At 39.2% G+C, this 21,394-nt stretch overlaps 1 protein-coding gene across 1 annotated transcript; it reads left to right on the top strand.

Annotated features, from left to right (window-relative positions):
• Positions 1-4,231: 4,231 nt before the first annotated feature.
• LOC131721212 (zinc finger protein 883-like) lies at positions 4,232-19,684 on the top strand. Its single transcript, XM_059014634.1, has 3 exons — positions 4,232-4,376; positions 13,966-14,314; positions 14,816-19,684. Exon 3 carries the CDS (start codon positions 14,851-14,853, stop codon positions 16,150-16,152), a length of 1,302 nt encoding a protein of 433 aa, XP_058870617.1. The 5' UTR covers positions 4,232-4,376; positions 13,966-14,314; positions 14,816-14,850; the 3' UTR covers positions 16,153-19,684.
• Positions 19,685-21,394: the final 1,710 nt, after the last annotated feature.

Here is a 21,394-nt window from a genome sequence, read left to right as displayed (position 1 = left end):
AGCTGTACCATTGATGCATGCCCAACAGCATTGAAAGAATGGGTAACAGAAATATGTGAGGAATGCAAGTTGCTTGTTGTGGATAGTGGTGTCAGAGATAATCTGCATTTTCTACCTGAGATTGTTCCTCATATCACAAGGCTTTCTTGCTATCTCCCACTCTGGACCGACATAATGGTTCCACTATTCAAAACTGAACATCACTGCAAGCTCAGCCAGTGTCAAAGCAGATTTCAAGAATTTGAAGCACTGTCCTCAAACATGAAACTTTGCCTATGAGAGCAGACAGGTTCCTTATTAACCACTTGGCATCCATAGAAGGAAACATGAGGGTATCCGTGGCAACTCATGATGCTTCTCAAAGCTGTGAGAATGCTGTTTTCAGTGAAAACTCCTGTGAGTTGCAGATCTCCTACTCCCTAGAAGATGAGTGCAGAACAGTTATTATTATTATTATTATTATTATTATTATTATTATTATTATTATTATTTATTTCTTAGCAGACGCCCTTATCCAGGGCGACTTACAATCGTAAGCAAATACATTTCAAGTGTTACAATACAAGTAATACAATAAGAGCAAGAAATACAATCATTTTTGTTCAAGTGTGACAAACCACAATTCAATAATACAGCAGATAATAGTGATAGTTACATCAGGATATGATTAAATAGTGATAGTTACATCAGGATATGATTAAGTACAAAATACTACAGGTTAAACACTTGGCAGATTACAATATTCTGAAGTACAGGATTAAATGCAGTAAACTAGGGGGCAGATAAGAGCAAAATAAAGCACATTTAAATGAAGGGTGATAGTGTCCCAGGATACAACAGAGGAGTTCTACAGGTGCTGTTTGAAGAGGTGAGTCTTAAGGAGGCGCCGGAATGTGGTCAGGGACTGGGCAGTCCTGACATCTGTAGGAAGGTTGTTCCACCACTGCAGAGCAAGGGTGGAGAAGGAGTGGGCTGTGGAGGCAGGGGAGCGTAGCGGAGGTAGAGCCAGTCTTCTAGTGCAGGCGGAGCGGAGAGGTCGAGTGGGGGTGTAGGGAGAGATGAGGGTCTGGAGGTAGCTGAGTGCAGTCTGGTCAAGGCATCTGTAGGCTAGTACAAGAGTCTTGAACTGGATGCGAGCGGTGATCGGGAGCCAGTGGAGCAAGCGGAGTAACGGAGTAGCGTGGGCGAAGCGAGGCAGAGAGAACACCAGGCGGGCAGCAGAGTTCTGGATGAGCTGGAGCAGACGGGTGGCGGATGCAGGGAGGCCAGCCAGGAGGGAGTTGCAGTAGTCTAGGCGAGAGTACCAGGGCCTGGACCAGGAGCTGGGTAGCATAGTTGGTGAGGAAGGGTCGGATTCTTCGGATGTTGCTCAGGAAGAATCGGCAAGTGCGTGCCAGAGTGGAGATGTGCTGGGAATAAGAGAGGCAGGGGTCCAGAGTGACTCCAAGGTTCATGTGCAGACTTCTGAAAAATTGCAAGAAGTTGAAAAAAATAATAATGAAATGGTGTATCCATCAAATGACAGCTGTATAGAAAATTGGAGAGGACTTGCTGTTCCACCAAAAAAAGAAAATCATCATATCTATTCCCTTGTACTGAGAGGCTGCACAAAGATTCATCTGTTTCTGGGAAAAAGGCTAAAGGAGGTCTGATGAGGAATGGCAACAGCAGAGACTTGCTCCCTGTAAAGGTGTGTAGAGACACTGTGAGTGTAGTAAATACCTGTGCCTTTGATGCATTCTGTCAATGCCTTTGCTGTGCTTTCTGCGATAGTTGGTCTTACAGCAACTATGTCAACCAGGCCGCAGATACAGTTGAAATATTTCAACTAGTGAAGAATATGGCTCAAAGGGGTGTGCAGAAAGATGTCTATGTTCTCAGAGCAAAAATGCTGAGGGACATCTTTGGTGCTGTTGAAATAGACAGGTTTACAGTAGGTTAGATCTGAATGTCATATTAGTGTGGTAGCAAAGAGTCAATGATCGTCAACACCTTGCCCTGGGCATGATGGAGCTTCATGTAATGTCACGTTAGTGTCCATAAATGCAGATACACTGAAGGCAAGAGGAGAGACAGGGCTAGCAGAGGCAGTTAAGCAAGGAATTAAACCAGGCCAATCCAAATGTCTTGAAAAAGTTCAGGGTGTTGAGAATATCTCTGTGGAAATGCAATTATTTGACCACTCTATTTCAGAGAACATGCTGTGAAATGGGACTGTAACCCACACCTTGACAACTGGACAGCATCTTTGTATTGATACTGACATGGGATATTGCTCGAGCAATGAACAGAAAGACAGCAACCCTATTGAAAGTGTCTTTGAATGTCGACTTTCAGAGTTTTCACACAACATGGAATTAAATGGGGAGACATTCATATTCAGAGGCAAATACTTACTAGGTCACTACATTGCATATTGCAAAAGGCATGATTTCACCTGGGAGAAGTCTGATGACTTGTCAAAGGCTGTCATACCAGTAAACTCAGAATTCAAGATATGCCCTCATGCTGTGTTCTACACAAAGGATTAATGTGTTTTGCCAGTACAGCATTCCCATTTCCATTCAATGCAGATCTGGGGTCAATTACAACTGTAATGGGGTATTTCTTCAGGTAATTGTTTAATTAGTCCAAGGTTTCTTTCACCCATTGTTTAAAATTATTGAATGATTTTGTTATTGTGAAAAATACATGTTTTTTCTAGTTATATATTTTGACTGAAAAGTTTGTTTATATTTTCATTCAGAGTTGTCCAAACATTATTAAAGTCTACATTTTTGACATGGTAGCATTCACAAAGCTGTTTTGTCGAGTTACTTTCAAATACAGTCAACTGTCCGATTTTTTTTAAATAAAAGCAATGAATAAAAAAAACCCTCAAAACAAAAGATACAACTCAGAAAGCGTACCTGCAAAGACTGAAACAAACACAAACAGCTCACCAGATCTGTCCCTGGGCGTCACTCTCCTGTACAAACAAACACAAACAGCTCACCCGATCTGTCCCTGTGTCACTCTCCTGTACAAACAAACACAAACAGCTCACCAGATCTGTCCCTGGGCGTCACTCTCCTGTACAAATAAACACTTTCTTTAAAAATATTCTCCTCAGAAAAAAGAAAAATAATAAAACAAAGTCGTAGATTTCTAACACATTAAATATAAAGTCTTTCATTTACAGCTAAATGCTGCCCTCTAGTGTTCATTATTGTTATATTGTTCTCTTTGTACACATCATCTTAGTGAGACACTTTCCTTATGAGTCAGTTTAGATAGTCGTTTTATCTGTATTGTCATAGCCAGCTGAGAGTAAGCAAGCCCTTTCTTACACGAATAATCCAGCCATCCGTGCGTCAGTGCCGAAATGTAAATAATAATCTTAATTATTAGTATTTCACCAGCATTTCTGTTTAACTTAAGATAAGTACTTTTACGTAATATTTAAGTTTAAAGATTGTAAACATAGCATAGTAAGGTCATTCATATTCAATCTGCCAACCACAATGTTTCCTTAATTTACTTAATTCCTTGTTTATTGGCACAAACAGGGTTTACAGTAATCGTTGTTTCTTGTTTATTACAGACCACGGATACTATGATTACACGGATAATATCAGAACACTGATATATAACACGGATAATATCATCTCCTTGTTGGTGATTCTAAACGTGGATTGTTTTCTTGATGCACATTCTGAATAAACGCACACGTTCTGGAAGTACCTGTCTCCCCGTGTCTACTCATCTGACCGTCATTCCTATCCTTGGGCATCTGTTCAACTTCACCAAACGAACTAGTCTAGCTAAAGAGGTCCCTGTCCTCTGTTACAAAAATAGGGGGAGGGGAGGGGAGAAGGGAGGGGGGAGAGGAGAGAGGGGGAGGGGAGAGGAGAGGGGAGAGGGGAGGAGAGGGGAAGGGAGGGGAGAAGGGAGGGGGGAGGAGAGAGGGGGAGGGGAGAGGGGAGGAGAGGGGAAGGGAGAGGGGAAGGGAGAGGAGAGGGGAGGGGAGGGGAGGGGGGAAGGGAGAGGAGAGGGGAGGGGAGGGGAGGGGAGAAGGGAGGGGGGAGAGGAGAGGGGAAGGGAGAGGGGAGAGGAAGGGAGAGGGGAGGGGGAAGGGAGAGGGGAGGGGAGGGGAGGGGGAGCGTGAAGGGAAGGGAAGGGAAGGGAAGGGAGAGGGGAAGACAAGACAAGACGACGACTGTCGACGACGATCTCTGGTGTCCCAATTCCCTTTGCGGTCCATATTTGATGAATTGCCAAACCGCACAGAACAGTTTTTATTTTGCGATTGGTATATTCCTCGTTCCGCAGCGCCTCCCCCGTTCTGTGGGAGACAGACCCGTTCAGACACGGAGGGAGACGAGAGGTTATAGAAGGTAAGCAATCCTCTATTGAGTTGTAAAATATGTTTTAAAACTTACAGAAATCTGTTATATTGTATTACTTTGAAAGGGCCGGGTTGTTGTGTACAACAACCCGGCCCTTTCAAAGTAAGCGGCGTGGCTGTGTCAGCGCGTTTGTTTTTATTAATCCCCACCCCATCCCCCGTTGCAGGATTTTCAGACACATTTGGCTTAAAAGCATCTAGCTGGTAAATATTCTTTGGCGGTCTGGCTATTTTATTTGTGTCGTGCATGTTGTTTTTCTGTTATTTCGAGTATGAGGTCATGACCAGCGCAGAACTTCAGTCCCCACAATGCCGTGTAATAATAAGCAGCGGTGAGAAACACTGCAGATTAAATGGGATTGGATTTACATTGCATGCACGTTTGTTTGATAACAATAAGATATTTGCATTATCATACAATACGTGTAATATATATATATATATATATATATATATATATATATATATATATATATATATATATATATATTAACACATAATTGATACGGCTTCAATATTGATGAGACACCGCGGTACCCTGGTCTCAACGAAAGTGTCCTGGCCATTACAAATCACTTTGGATGTTCCATTGTGCTGCACCCTGGCCTCTCTCGTTCATATCACGTCATAATTCCTGGTTTCCGCTAAACAAAAATGTATACGTGTGCCGAGGGACACTCGCGGTTAAAACATAAACAAAGTACTACTCGTCAGACACGTCAACAAAAACTAGAAAAAGCACTGCAGAGATTCGGCAACTCGGCATCTTCTCACAGAAAACAGGAGACGAGCTAAAAAAAGAACTGCCGCAAGTTCAAGTGAGGCCACACAAGCCCGCATACTGCAGGTCTTCCTTAGTAAAGCAACAACACGATAACTGAGGTGGTTTGTAAATAGTTTCCAGTGATTAAAAATGGAAAAGGCTACATTCCTAGTGTTTGATTTGTATTTATTTTTTGTCTAGTTATGATTACCTGCTTGTTCTCTTGAGTTTGTGTCAACACGTTGTTTACAGTTTTCAAAATGTTTACGTGATTTTTTTTTTTTTTGTTTATTTACTAGCATTACATCACAGTCAGTGTGACAATCAAAAAACACACATCCGGCTGTGATTACATTTTCTTAGTGGTTTTGCTTTACATATTTGGACCAATGCCAGAAATAAACAATTCGACAAAGATGGCAAATTTCCACTCAGCTATTGAGAAATCGATGCTACATTTTTATAAAAAGATGAAACATTTTAACAAATATACCTGCACATAGAAATAAATTGCATGATACACATGATTAGTCACTTATACAAAATAATGCATTTATTAATGTTATTTTAATATTTGTTTACAAAGGGGGCTAAGGTAAAGTTACATTTCTAAATGCTGGGAACTGCACATTATTATTTTTGTGGTAAAAGTATTAAAATAAAATTACACATTCTTTTGTATTTGTGACTAATCATGCGTTTACCGTGCCATTCCTTTTTTTATGTGCAATTATACTTATGTTGAAATGTGTTATCCTCTATGATTCAATTATAATAAATAAACAAAAAATACAGTCTAGGATACTAATTAATTTAATGGTATGTTATATTAAAAACTTACAATCAGTTGCTATATTTTATAATGTTATGGTAACAAATTTAAAGCAAAGATTGCGATCAGCCACAGACAGTGGTCTGCTTGGGCCTCAATTTAAAAGCCAATCCAAACCCGACCCGAGCCCCCGACCTTTTAAATTTTTGCATACCCAATCTGACCCAACCTGGCCCAACCTGACCCAATCTGACCCAACCTGGCCATCTGCACAAATATATTCCAAGCATACACTATTAAAACTAAGTACCTTCCGTGTAGAGTATTCCTGGTTTCCATGTAACACGCAAGTAAATAAAGAAAAAAAAAACTCTTAATGAATCCGATCTCATTTACTTCCTTTCCTAGTAATCCAACACTGCATGATTTAAAAGAAGACAACAGGCATCTTCAAAACTTTGTTACCATAAATAGCCACACTAAAGATGATCTTGTAAATTTACATAATCGTTTTGGACAAGCCTGTATCATGTCAAACCGCTGAATTAACATTCTACAACAAATATTACACCACGACTATGGCTTTTAAAACAGCTACAGGCTGAACACATCCCTTTTCAGTGTGCCGCTGCAGAGGTGAACTTCTCGTATGCTTGCTGTAATATTTTGTAAGATTTGCATTGTACAAAGCCACATGGGCTTTTATTATCTGGGGGACGGACCGTATCTCAGCTGCTCATTTTCATAAATTTTTCAATATTTTTTGGGGTATGTGGCAGTGCGCCACCGTGGGGTGCGTTAATCATTTACTATTATTATTATTCATTCATGGTTTGACGTAATCATCTTTGGGGGGGGGGGGGGGGGTAGGTGGCCCATAGCCACTTCCTATCAGTGGCACTGGGTGGGATGCATGGAACTGTTCATGTTTTTCCAGCCGGCCTCGCGCTGGTAGCTGTTGAGCACCCACGAACGAGGCCTCCGGCCAAATTTATCATTCACTTGGGCCCTGAGCGCCCATCACAGTTCATTAAATCATCTGCAATTGCAAGCAATAAATCATTCATTCATTGCGGATTCTCCGTGCTGAATACCGCATTCCTTCAAATTTAAGATGCAGACTAATTTTAACACCTTCAATTTGAGGAAAAAATAAAACTTAAAATAAATATTATTATTATTATTATTATTATTATTATTATTAGTTTATTTAGCAGACTCCTTTATCCAAGGCGACTTACAGAGACTAGGGTGTGTGAACTATGCATCAGCTGCAGAGTCACTTACAACTACGACTCACCCGAAAGACGGACCACAAGGATGTTAAGTGACTTGCTCAGGGTCACACAATGAGTCAGTGGCTGAGGTGGGATTTGAATTGGGACCTCCTGGTTACAAGCTCTTTTTCTTTAACCACTGGACCACACAGTCTTCTATAATATGCATTTACAAAGTTACAACCTCAATTATGCTGTTGTATTGTACAAAACTGACTGGCCACAGAGCTTGTTTAGTGTTGCGCACTGTAGAATACTTCAGATGGCATCTCTATCGTACACACACCACCACTCACTCACGGCATCACACATCCTGGCAACAGCAAGCACGACACAACACTCCACGGCATCAGGCAACATGTAACCCAGCAACCACAACTGCACTGAATATTGCTTGGCATGTCGAAAAATACGGGGGTCTGATCAGCATTTCCGATCTGTCCAGCTGGTACTGTTTGTTAGAAATGCTGAAATGGTAAACGTTTCTCTTGGAATTCCTCTGGAAGCTTGGTTTGTTTTTTCTCAGCAGTGTCACGTTGCTGCTTGTGTATTCAGGCACACGTCTTTGTCGTCTTTTCTTGTCAGTCAGTCACGTTGCTGTTTGTGTATTCGGGTAGTCATGTCTTTTGGCGACTTTAATACACGCATCATGATACTGTACTCGATTTTAAGACGCAGGCTATTTTTGAGAGAAAAAATGGTTAAAAAAGCGAGTCTTAAATTCGAAGGAATATGATATATATATTTTTTAGGGCTGTAATGAAGGGTACCTGACCTTCGAAGGTTCGGAACACATTACCGAAGGAAGGTTCGGACCTTCTGGTACTCATTTTCTGCAATTAAACTCTGATAAGACAGAAGTGTTGATAGTAGGCTCTCAGCAACAAATTGATTTATCAAAAATACATTTGGGGGACTTAACTCCAAATTTGAAGTCTAAAGTGAGAAATTTGGGTGTTATTTTTGATTCTACTTTAAGTTTCGAGTCGCATATTAAAATGATTACAAAAGTATGTTTCTATCATCTAAGAAACATTGCCAAAATTAGATCATTTCTGTCTTTATCTGATGCTGAAAAAGTAATCCATGCTTTTATTTCATGTAGACTGGACTACTGTAATGCTCTTTTTTCTGGACTTACTAGCCAAGCTTTATTAAGGCTACAGCTTGTGCAAAATGCAGCTGCAAGGGTCCTTACCAAAACCAAAAGGAGAGCACATATTACTCCCATACTTGCTTCTCTGCACTGGCTTCCAGTGAAATATCGAATTGATTTTAAAATTCTATGGCTTACATTTAAAGCACTAAATGGAATGGCACCAGATTACCTCTCAGAGTTGCTGTCTCTTTATCAGCCTCGGCGTGCATTGAGGTCGACTAATAGTGGCCTCCTCTGTATTCCGAGGGTGAGGCTCAAGAGGAAAGGAGAGGTTGCTTTTTGTGTTCGTGCTCCGCAGCTGTGGAACTCTCTCCCCGACCATGTCAGAGGTTCACCTACAGTTGCTACTTTTAAATCTAGGCTTAAGACCTATTTTTATAATTTAGCTTTTTGATTTTATATATTGTTGTTTTTAGTTGTTTTAAATTGTGTCTTTTCTCTTTTTGCGATATATGATGTGTTTTTTTTTGTTGTTTTTTTAACTGTAACTGTTTAACTTATTCATCAATTTATGCCGTTTTATTAACTTTGATTTTAATCTTTGTGTTCTGTTACCTTCTTTTTTGTTTTTTGTGCAGCGCCTTGAACCTTGTGTTATGAAAGGCGCTCTATAAATAAAGATTATTATTATTATTATTATTTGCATAATTTACTGGTGATGTCATCATAGCTACCAGTTTATATTTGATTGAAAATCCTATTATTTTACAGGTAATCCATAGAAATGGAATAAAACATTTAAAAAATACGTTATGTAGAACAGTAATCATGTTTTTATAATTTAAATAAAAATACACATTGTTTATGTACACGTAATTGATGCTGCTTGTAATATATAAAGTAATCTTGCATTGCAGCAGCACCTTTTTGCGGCCAATAAAAAACTGCAGCTGACTGAGGCAAAACAAAGCTTTGTTTAACAGTCACCGTTCCAAACAGGTTATCGGTCATTTTACTAAAAATTAAACTAATAGGAACTTACGCTTGTCAAGTGACCCCAGAGATTGGTTATACCTCCATGATACGAGACGCTTGCATTCAATTTTTTTTTGGTCGTCTGGGCATTTAACAAAGAAATTAAGCAGAGGGGTTTCGAGACATTTCTTTCAATACAGCTTACGCTATACAACGTATTGCCATGGAGATGGAGAATGAAGGTTTGCCTCTAGATAACACGAGCAGGGGGACGGTGCTGAGTTTTTTTTAAATTAAAATTATTAGTGTTCTCGCATATTTTGTATGTTTCAAACATATTCTTCCACAGCACTTCTCTTACACTGTTTTGTACACGAGGTATTCAGTACATATTTCACTGAAGCACTGCAACCGCACCGCCCCAGTGCTTTGAACATAAGAACATAAGAAAGTTTACAAACGAGAGGAGGCCATTCAGCCTCCTAAAGTGCCTCCTATTTTCTGTTCTGTATGCCCCTTTATCTAATCTCCATTTGTGACTACTGGTCCTTGTTTCTTTTTTCAGGTCAAAGTCCCCTGGGTCGACATTGTCAATATCTTTTAGGATTTTGAATGTTTGAATCATATCACCACGTAGTCTTCTTTGTTCAAGACTGAATAGATTAAATTATTTTAGCCTGTCTGCATACGACATGCCTTTTAAACCCAGGATAATTCTGGTTACTCTTCTTTGCACTCTTTCTAGAGCAGCAATATCCTTTTTGTAACGAGGTGACCAGAACTGAACACAATATTCTACGTGAGGTCTTACTAATGCATTGTAGAGTTGATTTAAATTCAACTCTTCTCACAATATATCCACTTTGGATACGATACCTGCTCCATACACGGCAGCGGCACCATGCAGAGTTCTACGTGTAACGATTTGGTAGCAGATTTTAATACTTTTGTTTACGTAATATGCATTATACAAATCAAAAGATAGAATTTTGCATGTGAGTGACATTTAATGTGTGAATTATAGTATTCATATATTGTCAAACAGTTTCTGTTGGCAGGAAAAAAAACACAATGGCGTCTGAGGAACCTTCAAAGGTTTAAAACAATCTTCGAATCTCTGGCTAGCGAACGAACCTTCGAACACAGCCCTAATATGTACATACAAAACTGTAAAAACAAAAGTAATTTTTAATTTAAAACAAAAGAAACATGTTTTCTCTTGCGTGTGTGTCACTCGGTGCAGCACAGAATCCATGTTGAGCCGCACAGTCTGCAGTTTTCTGATCGAGATGTTTCTGCTGAAGCGCTGTGGCTAGCTATAAGATGAAATCTCTCCTCCTGATATTTTCCCTGGTGCATTCCGTGTATAAAACGAAGGAATTGATTGCTGATAGGTCCGGTAGAGGTAACAACAGGCTTGTATATACAAAAAAAAATAATATTGTAGGTTATATTCAATATAAAAACATGTAATGTAAAAGGCAGTCAAAGTGACTGCTCTGGCGGTTCTAGGTAGATGGGATTATAACTTTTTTATTTTTGAATCCTGCCTTTCGAACGCCATCAGGGCATTTAATACATGTATTTAGAAAAAGTCAAGAATGGACAACCGTGTATCTCTCTCACACACGCAGAGTAATTAAAATTTTAACCCTTTGCGGTCCGTTGTCGGACCTGGTCCGACATTGCAATTATTCCTATTCGGTCAAATGTCAGACCCTGTCTGACATCATCAAAAAAACGCAAAAAACGGGTTTCTAGTTGTTTTTTCTCCGGAAAAAGCCGAGAAAGCCATTAAATGGCCGAGTGGGAGTGACAGGAGCCGAGACAAGCCGATAAAAAAAAAAAATAAATAAAAGGGGCGTATCTCATGAATAGTCATACATGCCCCTGGCATTACATAGGGGCAGTCATAAGGAAACAAGCTGCCTGTTTCTGAATCAGCGCACAGAGAATAACACAGACATTTGCAAAGCTTTTTTGAGATGTTATAGTAATAAAATAATGACTTGGATTGCATTATTAAGGAGTTTGGTGATAAAACGAGTGATCAGGAGATGATCGATTGGTATGTACGACTATTATTATTATTACTACTATTATTATTATTATTATTATTATTATTATTATTATTTATTAGCGTATGTGAAAGCGGTAGCGAACGAAAGGGTGGGGCGGGGCTGGAGATGCCTAGTGAGTGCTTTATTGATATGTAGGGCCTTTTAAACCCGTTTGACTATGAAAAAAATACTTTTAAACAGCGCGTCTAAAATTAACTGCGCGTGTGAAAATAAATTGGACCTGACGCACCTGACACGCACTTAATAAATGGACTGCAAATGGTTAAAAGTGAAAACCGTAAAAATGACTGGGGGAGGGGGGGAGGAGAAAAACACAGTGCGTGCGTGCCGCCTGACGAAGCTTCGAAGGTTTAGACTACCTTTGAATTCCTGGCTAGCGAATGAAACTTTGAACCTTTGAACACAGCCCTAATATTTTTAATGTAGAAAATCTCTCTTTCGTATGCATTTTTGGTTAAGTGATGTGCACAAAGTCCTCGCCAGTCACAGCAGCACTTCACTCACAAGAGATATTTTTAGACAGGCAAAAAAGGAAGCAGGAAGTGAGTTTTAGGAAGCACTTGCACACTGGGGAAGAAAAAACTTAAAATTTAAAAAAGCCATAATCCACTAACTAATAACACACTGACCCACCCACTTATTGTGGGGTCCTGTCAGGCTTGGGTTGGGTAGCAAGGCTCTACAGATATACAGGGTGTTCAACAATTAACCCTATGCTGCTTACTGGGAATGACCATATTTGGTCATAAATATGAACATTTTCTGTTTAAGCGCTTGTAGTTTTGGAACCTTAAATCAGAAATTAAAACCCAATACACCTACAGAAAGGCATGAAGTAGATCTTTCCAGTGACGTAATTTATTTTGTTTAAGGGGGTGATTTTTTTTATTTTTATTTAATTATCGAAATATGAAAAATAATAAATAATATTTAAAAATTGCCAACTTCAACCTCTTTCAAATGTTATATATATATATATATATAAAAAAAAAAACTTAGAGGATATCGTAGCTGCACAATTTTCCAAGGATTTCAAATCTGAAATCAGAATTGAAATATCTTGTACAGTTGCAGAGCTAGATAAGGTTTTACAATGCATTATATTTTACAAAAATCAACCTCTGAAATGGCAAAGGCAGACCAGGGCTAAGACTTGCCAAAAAGTGAGATTGGAAACATTATTGCCTTGTTTGAGGTACAGTTATGTTTCAGTATAAAAATAAAGAAACAACACACAAGTTATCAAGTAAAATGTTTATTTTTTTATTTGAAAAAAAAAAGCAGATTACAAATAAAACTGAATTTTTAAGAATTTTATATGGGAGAGAGGGAGATAAAAAAAAAACCTTCCTTATTGTGCTGTATTTATTTATCTTCAAAACTACCCTGCAGTTGAAGTGCTGGGCTGGGGCTCCTCCAGACCACTCTCCTCCTCCTCCTCATCCTCCTGCAGCAGCTCTTCATCAAGGAGGTCCGCCTCCAATTGTATCATGACAAGCCCCATAGTCATGGCTATGACCCACACTTTAAAAAACAAAATTGCTGGTTGGACGGGTGAGATATTACATGTTTTGTCATCGTAACAAAAGTTACGAAATTACAGTGCATTGGCAGCAAAGGGTTAAAGTTAATAGATAGAAAATGCCAGTTGGCGTGAACCCTCCCTTTTATATTAAGTAATTCACAGTACAGGTCAGATCTGCTTTTTTTCACAGTCTACCAGGTTCCTGTGACCCCGCCTCCTTGTTTCCTCAGAACTGGTTAATATGGGGATTCTTACACTTGATTGACACTCATTCAGGGAGTATTCATCACCAGTGTAAGAACTGTATCAGTACAATTAGAATTGTTTTCATCTAAACAAAGTGCTTTTTTATTGTGTTTCACAGTCCTAGAAGCCCACTTCAGTATGATCATGTTAACATGATCCCAGTCCTGAACGGGTTAAAGAAAAAGCCACGTTTGCGTATAAACTGGTTTTCTAGCCTTCTTAATATGTGTGAAATCATTTTAAAATATACTTTCAATGAAGTGTATCTTTGTTGCTTTTTACTAGTTTTATTCTGCTGGTTCAAATTAAAACATCGATGGAGACCTCAATGGAAAGTCACAAAGTGATTTGTAGTATTGCTATGTGAATGAAACACGTTTTTATGGTAACCACACTTTTATTTTGATACAGGATATCTGGTACTACACGAGGTTAATATACATGTTAGGGCAGCAGTGTGGAGTAGTGGTCAGGGCTCTGGACTCTTGACCGGAGGGTCATTGGTTCAATCCCAGGTGGGGGACACTGCTGCTGTACCCTTAAGCAAGGTACTTTACCTAGATTGCTCCTGTAAAAACCCAACTGTATAAATGGGTAATTGTAAGTCAGTAAGAAATAAATAATAACTTATCGGTTTGCAAGCCTTGCTTTCAGATAGTGTTACACTTCCTTGCTCACCTGGGGGATGAAATTGTCCCCTCCCCTGAACGGCTTCTTTCACAGTAATTTAAACTGTATTCTTGTAATCTCATACTACTGAAACAAAGCAAATAATATGTGAATTATAAAAAAAATTCCATTCTCTTTGAACTAAACTAACACAATTGAACACATTTTCAGATTCGGAGTGGCTGCTAACGGCTCTCATCTGAAGAGAAGAAAGGATACATTCACTGCAGCTCTCCCAGCAGAGAAAAGTGCTAACGACTCCCTCTGGAAGAGAACAAAGAAAGGCAAACCACGCACAGCTGACACCCGGGGAGGGGCTGACGTGTTGGGGGAGTGTTCTCGTGCCTGGAACTGCAAGAGAGAGGTTTAAATATGCAGAGCAGACTAGTCTAGTCTACACAGATTACCTGTCACTGTCAGTTTGAGCTGCCTGTTTACCCTGGAGAGAAGAATCAAGATGGTCAGAGCGAGTGACTAGAGCACTAGAGCCGTGCTGCAGATCCTACTGACAATACCTGAAGTAAGTTTCTCCTTTTTTTATTCATCTTTTAAATCAGCTTGATACTCTCCTTTTATTGTCCAATTGTAACTGATTGTGTCAAACAGTTAATATGCTACTTGGCAGGATTGTAATTGTGTGGAATGCTTTGTTTATTATGAATGTATGTTTTAAATGAATTAGTAACAGTAAATATGTCACAGGTACTGTAAGATCTTAGTTTGTAACACAAGCAAGTTAGATTTGTGACATGTAATGTTTGTCAATTACAGTTTTATTCCTGATGCACCTCCAGATGTTGGTTTTAGGGCTCTGTGAACAGAATAATTCTACCCATTTCAATAATTCCACCCAATACATTAAATGCATTATTAAATTCACAAGCAGAAGTATTTATCCTAATCATTGGTCTTTGTGGTTGTTTGATTGAAATTATAAAAGCAACTAAAGGAAATACTTTCTTGAAATTAAAGATGACATAGAGAATAGATAACAATACTTAATTTCATTTTCTGTTTTCAGGACTGCCTTATCTTGGTGGAAGCCAAGGAGGAAAGATGGAGTCTGTTTACATTAAACAGGAGGAGGGTCTGGAATTGTTTCCTCTCCACATTAAAGAAGAGACTGAACTGCAGCTTGTCCACATTAAAGAAGAAGAGACTGAACTGGAGCCTGTCCACATTAAACAAGAGACTGAACTGGAGCCTGTCCACATTAAAGAAGAGACTGAACTGCAGCCTGTCCACATTAAACAAGAGACTGAACTGGAGCCTGTCCACATGAAAGAGGAAGAGACTGAATTGGAGCCATACTACATTAAAGTAGTGACTGAACTGGAGCCTGTCCACATTAAAGAGGAGGAGACTGAACTCGAACCTGTCCCCATTAAAGAGGAGTCTATTGACTTGTTTAAGGATTCAGAAAACATATCCCGGCCAAAGATATCACATCAATGTAGTGAATGTGGAAAGATCTTCAGTCAGTTAGGAGACCTAAAAAGACACCAACAAATTCACACTGGAGAAAAGCCGTATCACTGTATCGAATGCGGGAAGAGATTCAGTCGGTTAGGAAGCCTAAAAACACACCAGCGAATTCACACTGGAGAGAAGCCGTATCACTGTAATGAATGTGGAGAGAGCTTCAGTCAGTTAGGAAACCTAAAAACACACCAGCGAATTCACACTGGAGAGAAGCCGTATCACTGTTTTGAATGTGGAGAGAGCTTCAGACGGTTAGGACACCTAAAACAACACCAGCAAATTCACAGTGGAGAGAAGCTGTATCACTGTTGTGAATGTAATAAGAGTTTCAGAGGGTCAGGAGACCTAAAAAGACACCAGATAATTCACACTGGAGAGAAGCCGTATCACTGTACGGAATGTGGTAAGAGCTTCAGAGATTTAGGCAATCTAAAAAAACACCAGCGAATTCACACAGGAGAGAAGCCGTATCGCTGCACTGACTGTGGGGAGAGTTTCAGAGAATCTGGAACACTAAACAGACACCAGCGAATTCACACTGGAGAGAAGCCGTATTACTGTACTGAATGTGGGGACAGTTTCAGAGAGTCAGGAAAACTAAAAACACACCAGCGAATTCACACAGGAGAGAGGCCGTATCACTGTACTCATTGTGGGGAGCGTTTCAGAGAGTCAGGAAACCTAAAAACACACCAACGAATTCACACTGGAGAGAAGCCGTATCACTGCAATGACTGTGGGGAGAGCTTCAATCGGTTAGGAAACCTAAAAACACACCAGCGAATTCACACTGGAGAGAAGCCGTATCACTGTACAAATTGTGGCAAGACATTTGCTTTCTCCAGTCAAGTAAAGAAGCATAAATGCCAGTTTTGAAAATGCAGATGAAACTGCGTTTACATGGCCACTAATATTCCAGTAGTATTCGGAATACTGAATAATCCGAATATATATTCCACCATGTAAATACCCTATTCGGAATATGAAGAGGAATCTTCCACCTTTGCATATTCGGAATATTTGAGGTGGCATATTCCACTAGTATGCAGAATACTAGTGGAATATAAAGAGATGTGAACGGCTTATTCAGACTGTGAAGCGCAATCCACAACAGACACGCACAATAACAGATACTCAGCAGTAAACATGACGGCACATGCGAGAAAATGCAGCACCTTTTGGTGTGATGCAGAGACATCACTTTTTATTAAGGATTTAAAAGTTGTAAAACAGCTTGATGGCAAGAAACAGAGATGTGCAGACGTGTTTAAAAGGATGGTGGAAAAAACATGAAGGGGATTTGAGAGAACTGTGGATCAAGTTTGTTATCGATGTAAAGTTTTAGAAGCACAATACTACAGAAATGGGGCGAATCGATCATTTTTTCCTTACTTCAACCTTATGAATAACTGTGGCAGTGGTGAGTGGTGAGTGGTTACAGGTGTGTGCAGTGCAGAATGGATACAAAACAGACAGACAATGATTTCCAGGTACAAGGGTGTTTATTGATTATACAATGTCCAGAGCCTTAGGGCAAACACCTGTAAATAATAAATGATGAAAGTGATACAGCGGTGTGTATCACTGCGTTTGTAATCCTCGGGTTTGACCCGAAACCATAAAACACAGTCCAGGTTCTTTCCTCACCCACACGTAACACAGAACACAAACACAGTGTTTATTTTAGTGCGTGAAACTAGTGTTCGTGGTGAAAAGTGCGTTTGTGAAACAGAGAAATTCTGGTGTTGCTGCTGCTCCGGATAGTGTAAGTAGTCTTTACAAACAAAAAACAAACAGTTTTTACTAGACAAAACAAACAAACACAACACTCACATTTCCTTTTTTCAGCGGTCTCCTTCTAGGTTGTTCTAACCATTTACAAAGGAACAGATCACTTACACTACAACCCCTATTTATACCCTCACTCATGACCCCTAGGTTAACGAGCGCATCCGCTCCTCCAATCTTCAGATACCACGCCGTTTACCATCCGAGTCATTGAGTTTGGGTACCGTAGCTCCACCCCCTACCTAAATTACCAACTTCCACCTACCCTAAGGAATAAATTGTCATGCCATTTAGTTCAGGGTACTCTGTTCCTTTTACCCAGCATCCTCACAGGTCAGGAGGGAGATCTAACACCTAGAATCATTCGATCTCTGTCACAATGACATACTGGGTAATCACCCTTTGTCTTCACCGACCCGGTGTAGCATGCGAAAGTGCATCCTGTGAGAGAGAGCACCCCTTCAGCACAGCAGTGTGCCTTTAACATGTCCATGTCATGCGATGTAAGGGAAGAAAAGGGAAAAAAACTTGAGTTTAACATTTTAAAACTAGAAGAAAGATGCACATGTTGCACGTTTTCCTCTGCATGCTTTTCTCACATCTGTACTTTTGCTGTTGGTGTGTTTATTCACACAACGTTTTACTCATTACAAAATTGACGATAAGTGTATAAAAAACTAGATGTTGTATTCAAGTGTAGCACTGTATATAACTAGGAAGTAGCAAAAATTATAAAACAAAAAGAAAAAATGTATTCATGATGTAAGGGGTGCACTATCTCATGGGGTGCACTTTCACACTGGCGTGGTGCGGACATGGGGTTTGAAGAAGAAAGTTACCCTGACCAGCTGATTGACGAGACTGAAGGAATATAATTCATCAGTATGTCATCACATACATATTATCGATTTATTGATTTATTGATTTATTTTTCAAAATTTCTAAAGTGCCACTCACCAGTAGTTATTGGGGCGCTGTATAGATACAGTATAAAATGCTGTTACAATTTGAGTACAAAAGAATATACAGAAAGCGAATATCAATACATGCTAGATCTGCAAATGTACATCTAAATTTAAATTGGCATTGTGGCCGGGCAGAAAAGCTCTGCATGCAATTAGAGGGGGCGGGGCAGAAATCTGCATGTAATTAGAGGGGACGGGGCAAAGCCCTGCATGTAATTGGAGGGGGCGGGACAAAGCTCTGCATGTAATTAGAGGGGGTGGGGCAAAGCCCTGCATGTAAATACTTATTTTAGAACAGGTGAATTTCTGGGTTTAGTTAAAAGGAAATGTTTTATTTGGGAATGGGTGATTTGAATGTGTTATGATTTAAATGTATTTTGTGTTTATTTAAAACAAGTGTTATCTTTGTTAATGCTTGGTTTGGATGTGGTCTGGCAGGGGCGATTGTTAGCAGTTCGTCCCTGCCAGACATCTCGTGAAAATGTGTGGTCATATTAATTATAAACAGAGTTGCTGTCGACCACGCAAATATTAAAAACCCTGTGCAGAAGGTGACCATCTCCAGATTAGCATTAAATGAATCAATGAATTAATCTAGAGATGGACACCGGTATAAAAACCTGCAGCTTTTGTTGTTCAGGGTAGGTGTTCAGAGGAGGAACGTGTGTGGATAGAGATGTGAATCTAAATCAAAAGTAAAGAAAGAGAACAATTGCTATTCGTGCTGGGAAGCACCAGCACAGGACTTGTTTGTGTCAGTTTTTGTTCGTGACCTGTTTGTGTTTAAATATTTATTTTGGCTCTGTGTGTTTTTGTCAAACCTTTTTATTTTTTTGTGAATAAAAACGGCGCACAAGCGTTTCACCCGAGTACCTGCCTGTGTGTTCTCTGTCAGCTTTCTGGTCTGGGGAGTCAACACTCGGCTACCCTGTCACAAGCATACATTTATACATAAATACGATAACAGAAATTCAATCTTTGAAAAAGCAAGTATGCATGTGATGACAGAATTGGGTATAGACGGAAAGATTCTGGTTGAGGATCTCAAGCGCAATACAAAGAAAGAAACGCTGATGTACGGGTAAGTGTGCTGATGCGCTAGGGAGGCAAAATAAGACTCACCCCTTGCACCAGCATTACACTTCAGCCACCAACACCAGGCAGAAGGATATCTACATCATTATATGGAAGGAAACGCAAATGGATGGAGACACAGATGGATCACATTAGTTTACTGTAAAGCTACATTTTACTTGGTGCTTAACATCTACTCTCATGTAATGGAAATCATATATATATATATATATATTGTAACAGACCAGGGGGAGGAAGGGGAAAAGATGTAGTCATTTATTATTGCAGGCAGGTATTTAAACTAGGACAAATGTTTGTTCTGGGCAGTCCGCAGTCAGTGTGAAGGCTGGAGGCTGTCAGTAAGAAAAAGGTACTGTTTAAACATTTTGTGTATTGTGGTTATGTGTAGAAATGGTTTTGTAACTGGTAAACGGCTTAGCCGTCCTGATTGTTAGTTAGGTTCCTAAACAGTTTAGTTTCCACTCCAAAAACAGAGTTAGGTTTTTGGGTTTTTTTTTGTTCTTTTTGGCTTTGATTTCTGTAATTAATAAAACAGTACAGAAGTGCTATTAAAAACTTCACATTCTTGTGTCTGGGTCTGATTTTAAGGAGCTACGAACCTTGAAATAAGTGAAATCTTTCACTACTGTGTATATATATATATATATATATATATATATATATATATATATATATATATATATACACAGTACTGTGCAAAAGTTTTAGGCAGGTGTGAAAAAATGCTGTAAAGTAAGAATGCTTTCAAAAATAGACATGTTAATAGTTTATATTTATCAATTAACAAAATGCAAAGTGCGTGAACAGAAGAAAAATCTACATCAAATCAATATTTGGTGTGACCACCCTTTGCCTTCAAAACAGCATCAATTCTTGGGGAGCACGACGGACGAAATAGAAATGGTGGAAATGACAAATGACTGCTTCCTAACGCAATTTGTCAAGGCACCGACTAGAGGGGAGGCATGTCTTGATTTAGTCTTTTCAAATAACGAAGACAGAATAACTAAAACAGAGAGCCATTGGCAAACTCCACAACATGATCTCATTTGAAGTGATTTTTACAACCCAAAAAGTAATGACTAAAGCTAAGGTTTACAATTTTAGAAAAGCAAACTATGAAGGTATGAAACAGAGACTAACAGACGTAGATTGGAGTAAAACAGAGAAAACATCCACAGAAAAATGATGGCTGTTTTTTAAAAATGTAGTACAAGAGGCACAAAACAATTACATCCCAAAAGTAGACAAATCTAAATCTAAAACAAAATGGCCAAAATGGTTTAATAGATCAATTTAAAAAATATTCAGCGAAAAAAGGCACTTTACAGACCGTTTAAAAAGGACCAAAAACAAAGTACACAGAAAGAGTATTTGGAACTGCAAACACAAGTCAAAAAGGAAGTTAGGAAGGCCAAGAGAGAGATAGAAATCAATATTGCTAAGGGGGCTAAAACCAATTCCAAAATGTTTTTCCAATATTATAACAGCAAGAGAACATTCAAACAGGAGGTTAAATGTCTAAGCGATACAAATGGCAAAATCATAGACAAAGAAAATAAAAGCAAATATATTAAATTATTACTTTTCACAAATTTTTACAAAGGAGGACACAGAAAACATGCCCCACATGTCGACCTGTTCCTATCCAGTTTTAAATAACTTTAGCATAACAGAGGCAGAAGTGTTAAAGGGACTAGGAACTCTTAAAATAAACAAATCCCCTGGGCCAGATGAGATCCTCCCAATGGTACTCAAAGAAATGAAAGAAGTTATTTACAAACCGCTAACCAAGATCATGCAACAGTCTCTTGACACAGGGGTTGTACCGACAGACTGGAAAATTGCAAACGTAATACCAATCCACAAAAAGGGAGACAAAACCGACCAAGTAACTACAGACCAATAAGCCTGACTTCTATTATATGTTAACTTATGGAAACTATAATAAGATCTAAAATGGAAAATTACCTATATGGTAACACTATCCTGGGAGACAGTCAGCATGGTTTTAGGAAAAGGAGATCATGTCTAACTAACCAGCTTGATTTTTTTGAGGATGCAACATCGACAATGGATAACTGCAAAGCATATGACATGGTTTATTTAGATTTCCAGAAAGCTTTTGACAAAGTCCTGCATAAAAGATTAATTCTCAAACTGAACGCAGTAGGGATTCAAGGAAATGCATGCACATGGATTAGGAAGTGGTTAACATGTAGAAAACAGAAAGTACTGATTAGAGGAGAAACCTCAAAATGTAGCGAGGT

This window comes from Acipenser ruthenus, chromosome 48 (genome assembly GCF_902713425.1).
Source record: "Acipenser ruthenus chromosome 48, fAciRut3.2 maternal haplotype, whole genome shotgun sequence".
In the NCBI taxonomy this organism is placed as follows: Eukaryota; Metazoa; Chordata; class Actinopteri; order Acipenseriformes; family Acipenseridae; genus Acipenser; species Acipenser ruthenus.
The sequence above is the reverse complement of the archived record's forward strand: the minus strand, read 5'-3'. Positions and strand labels throughout refer to the sequence as shown.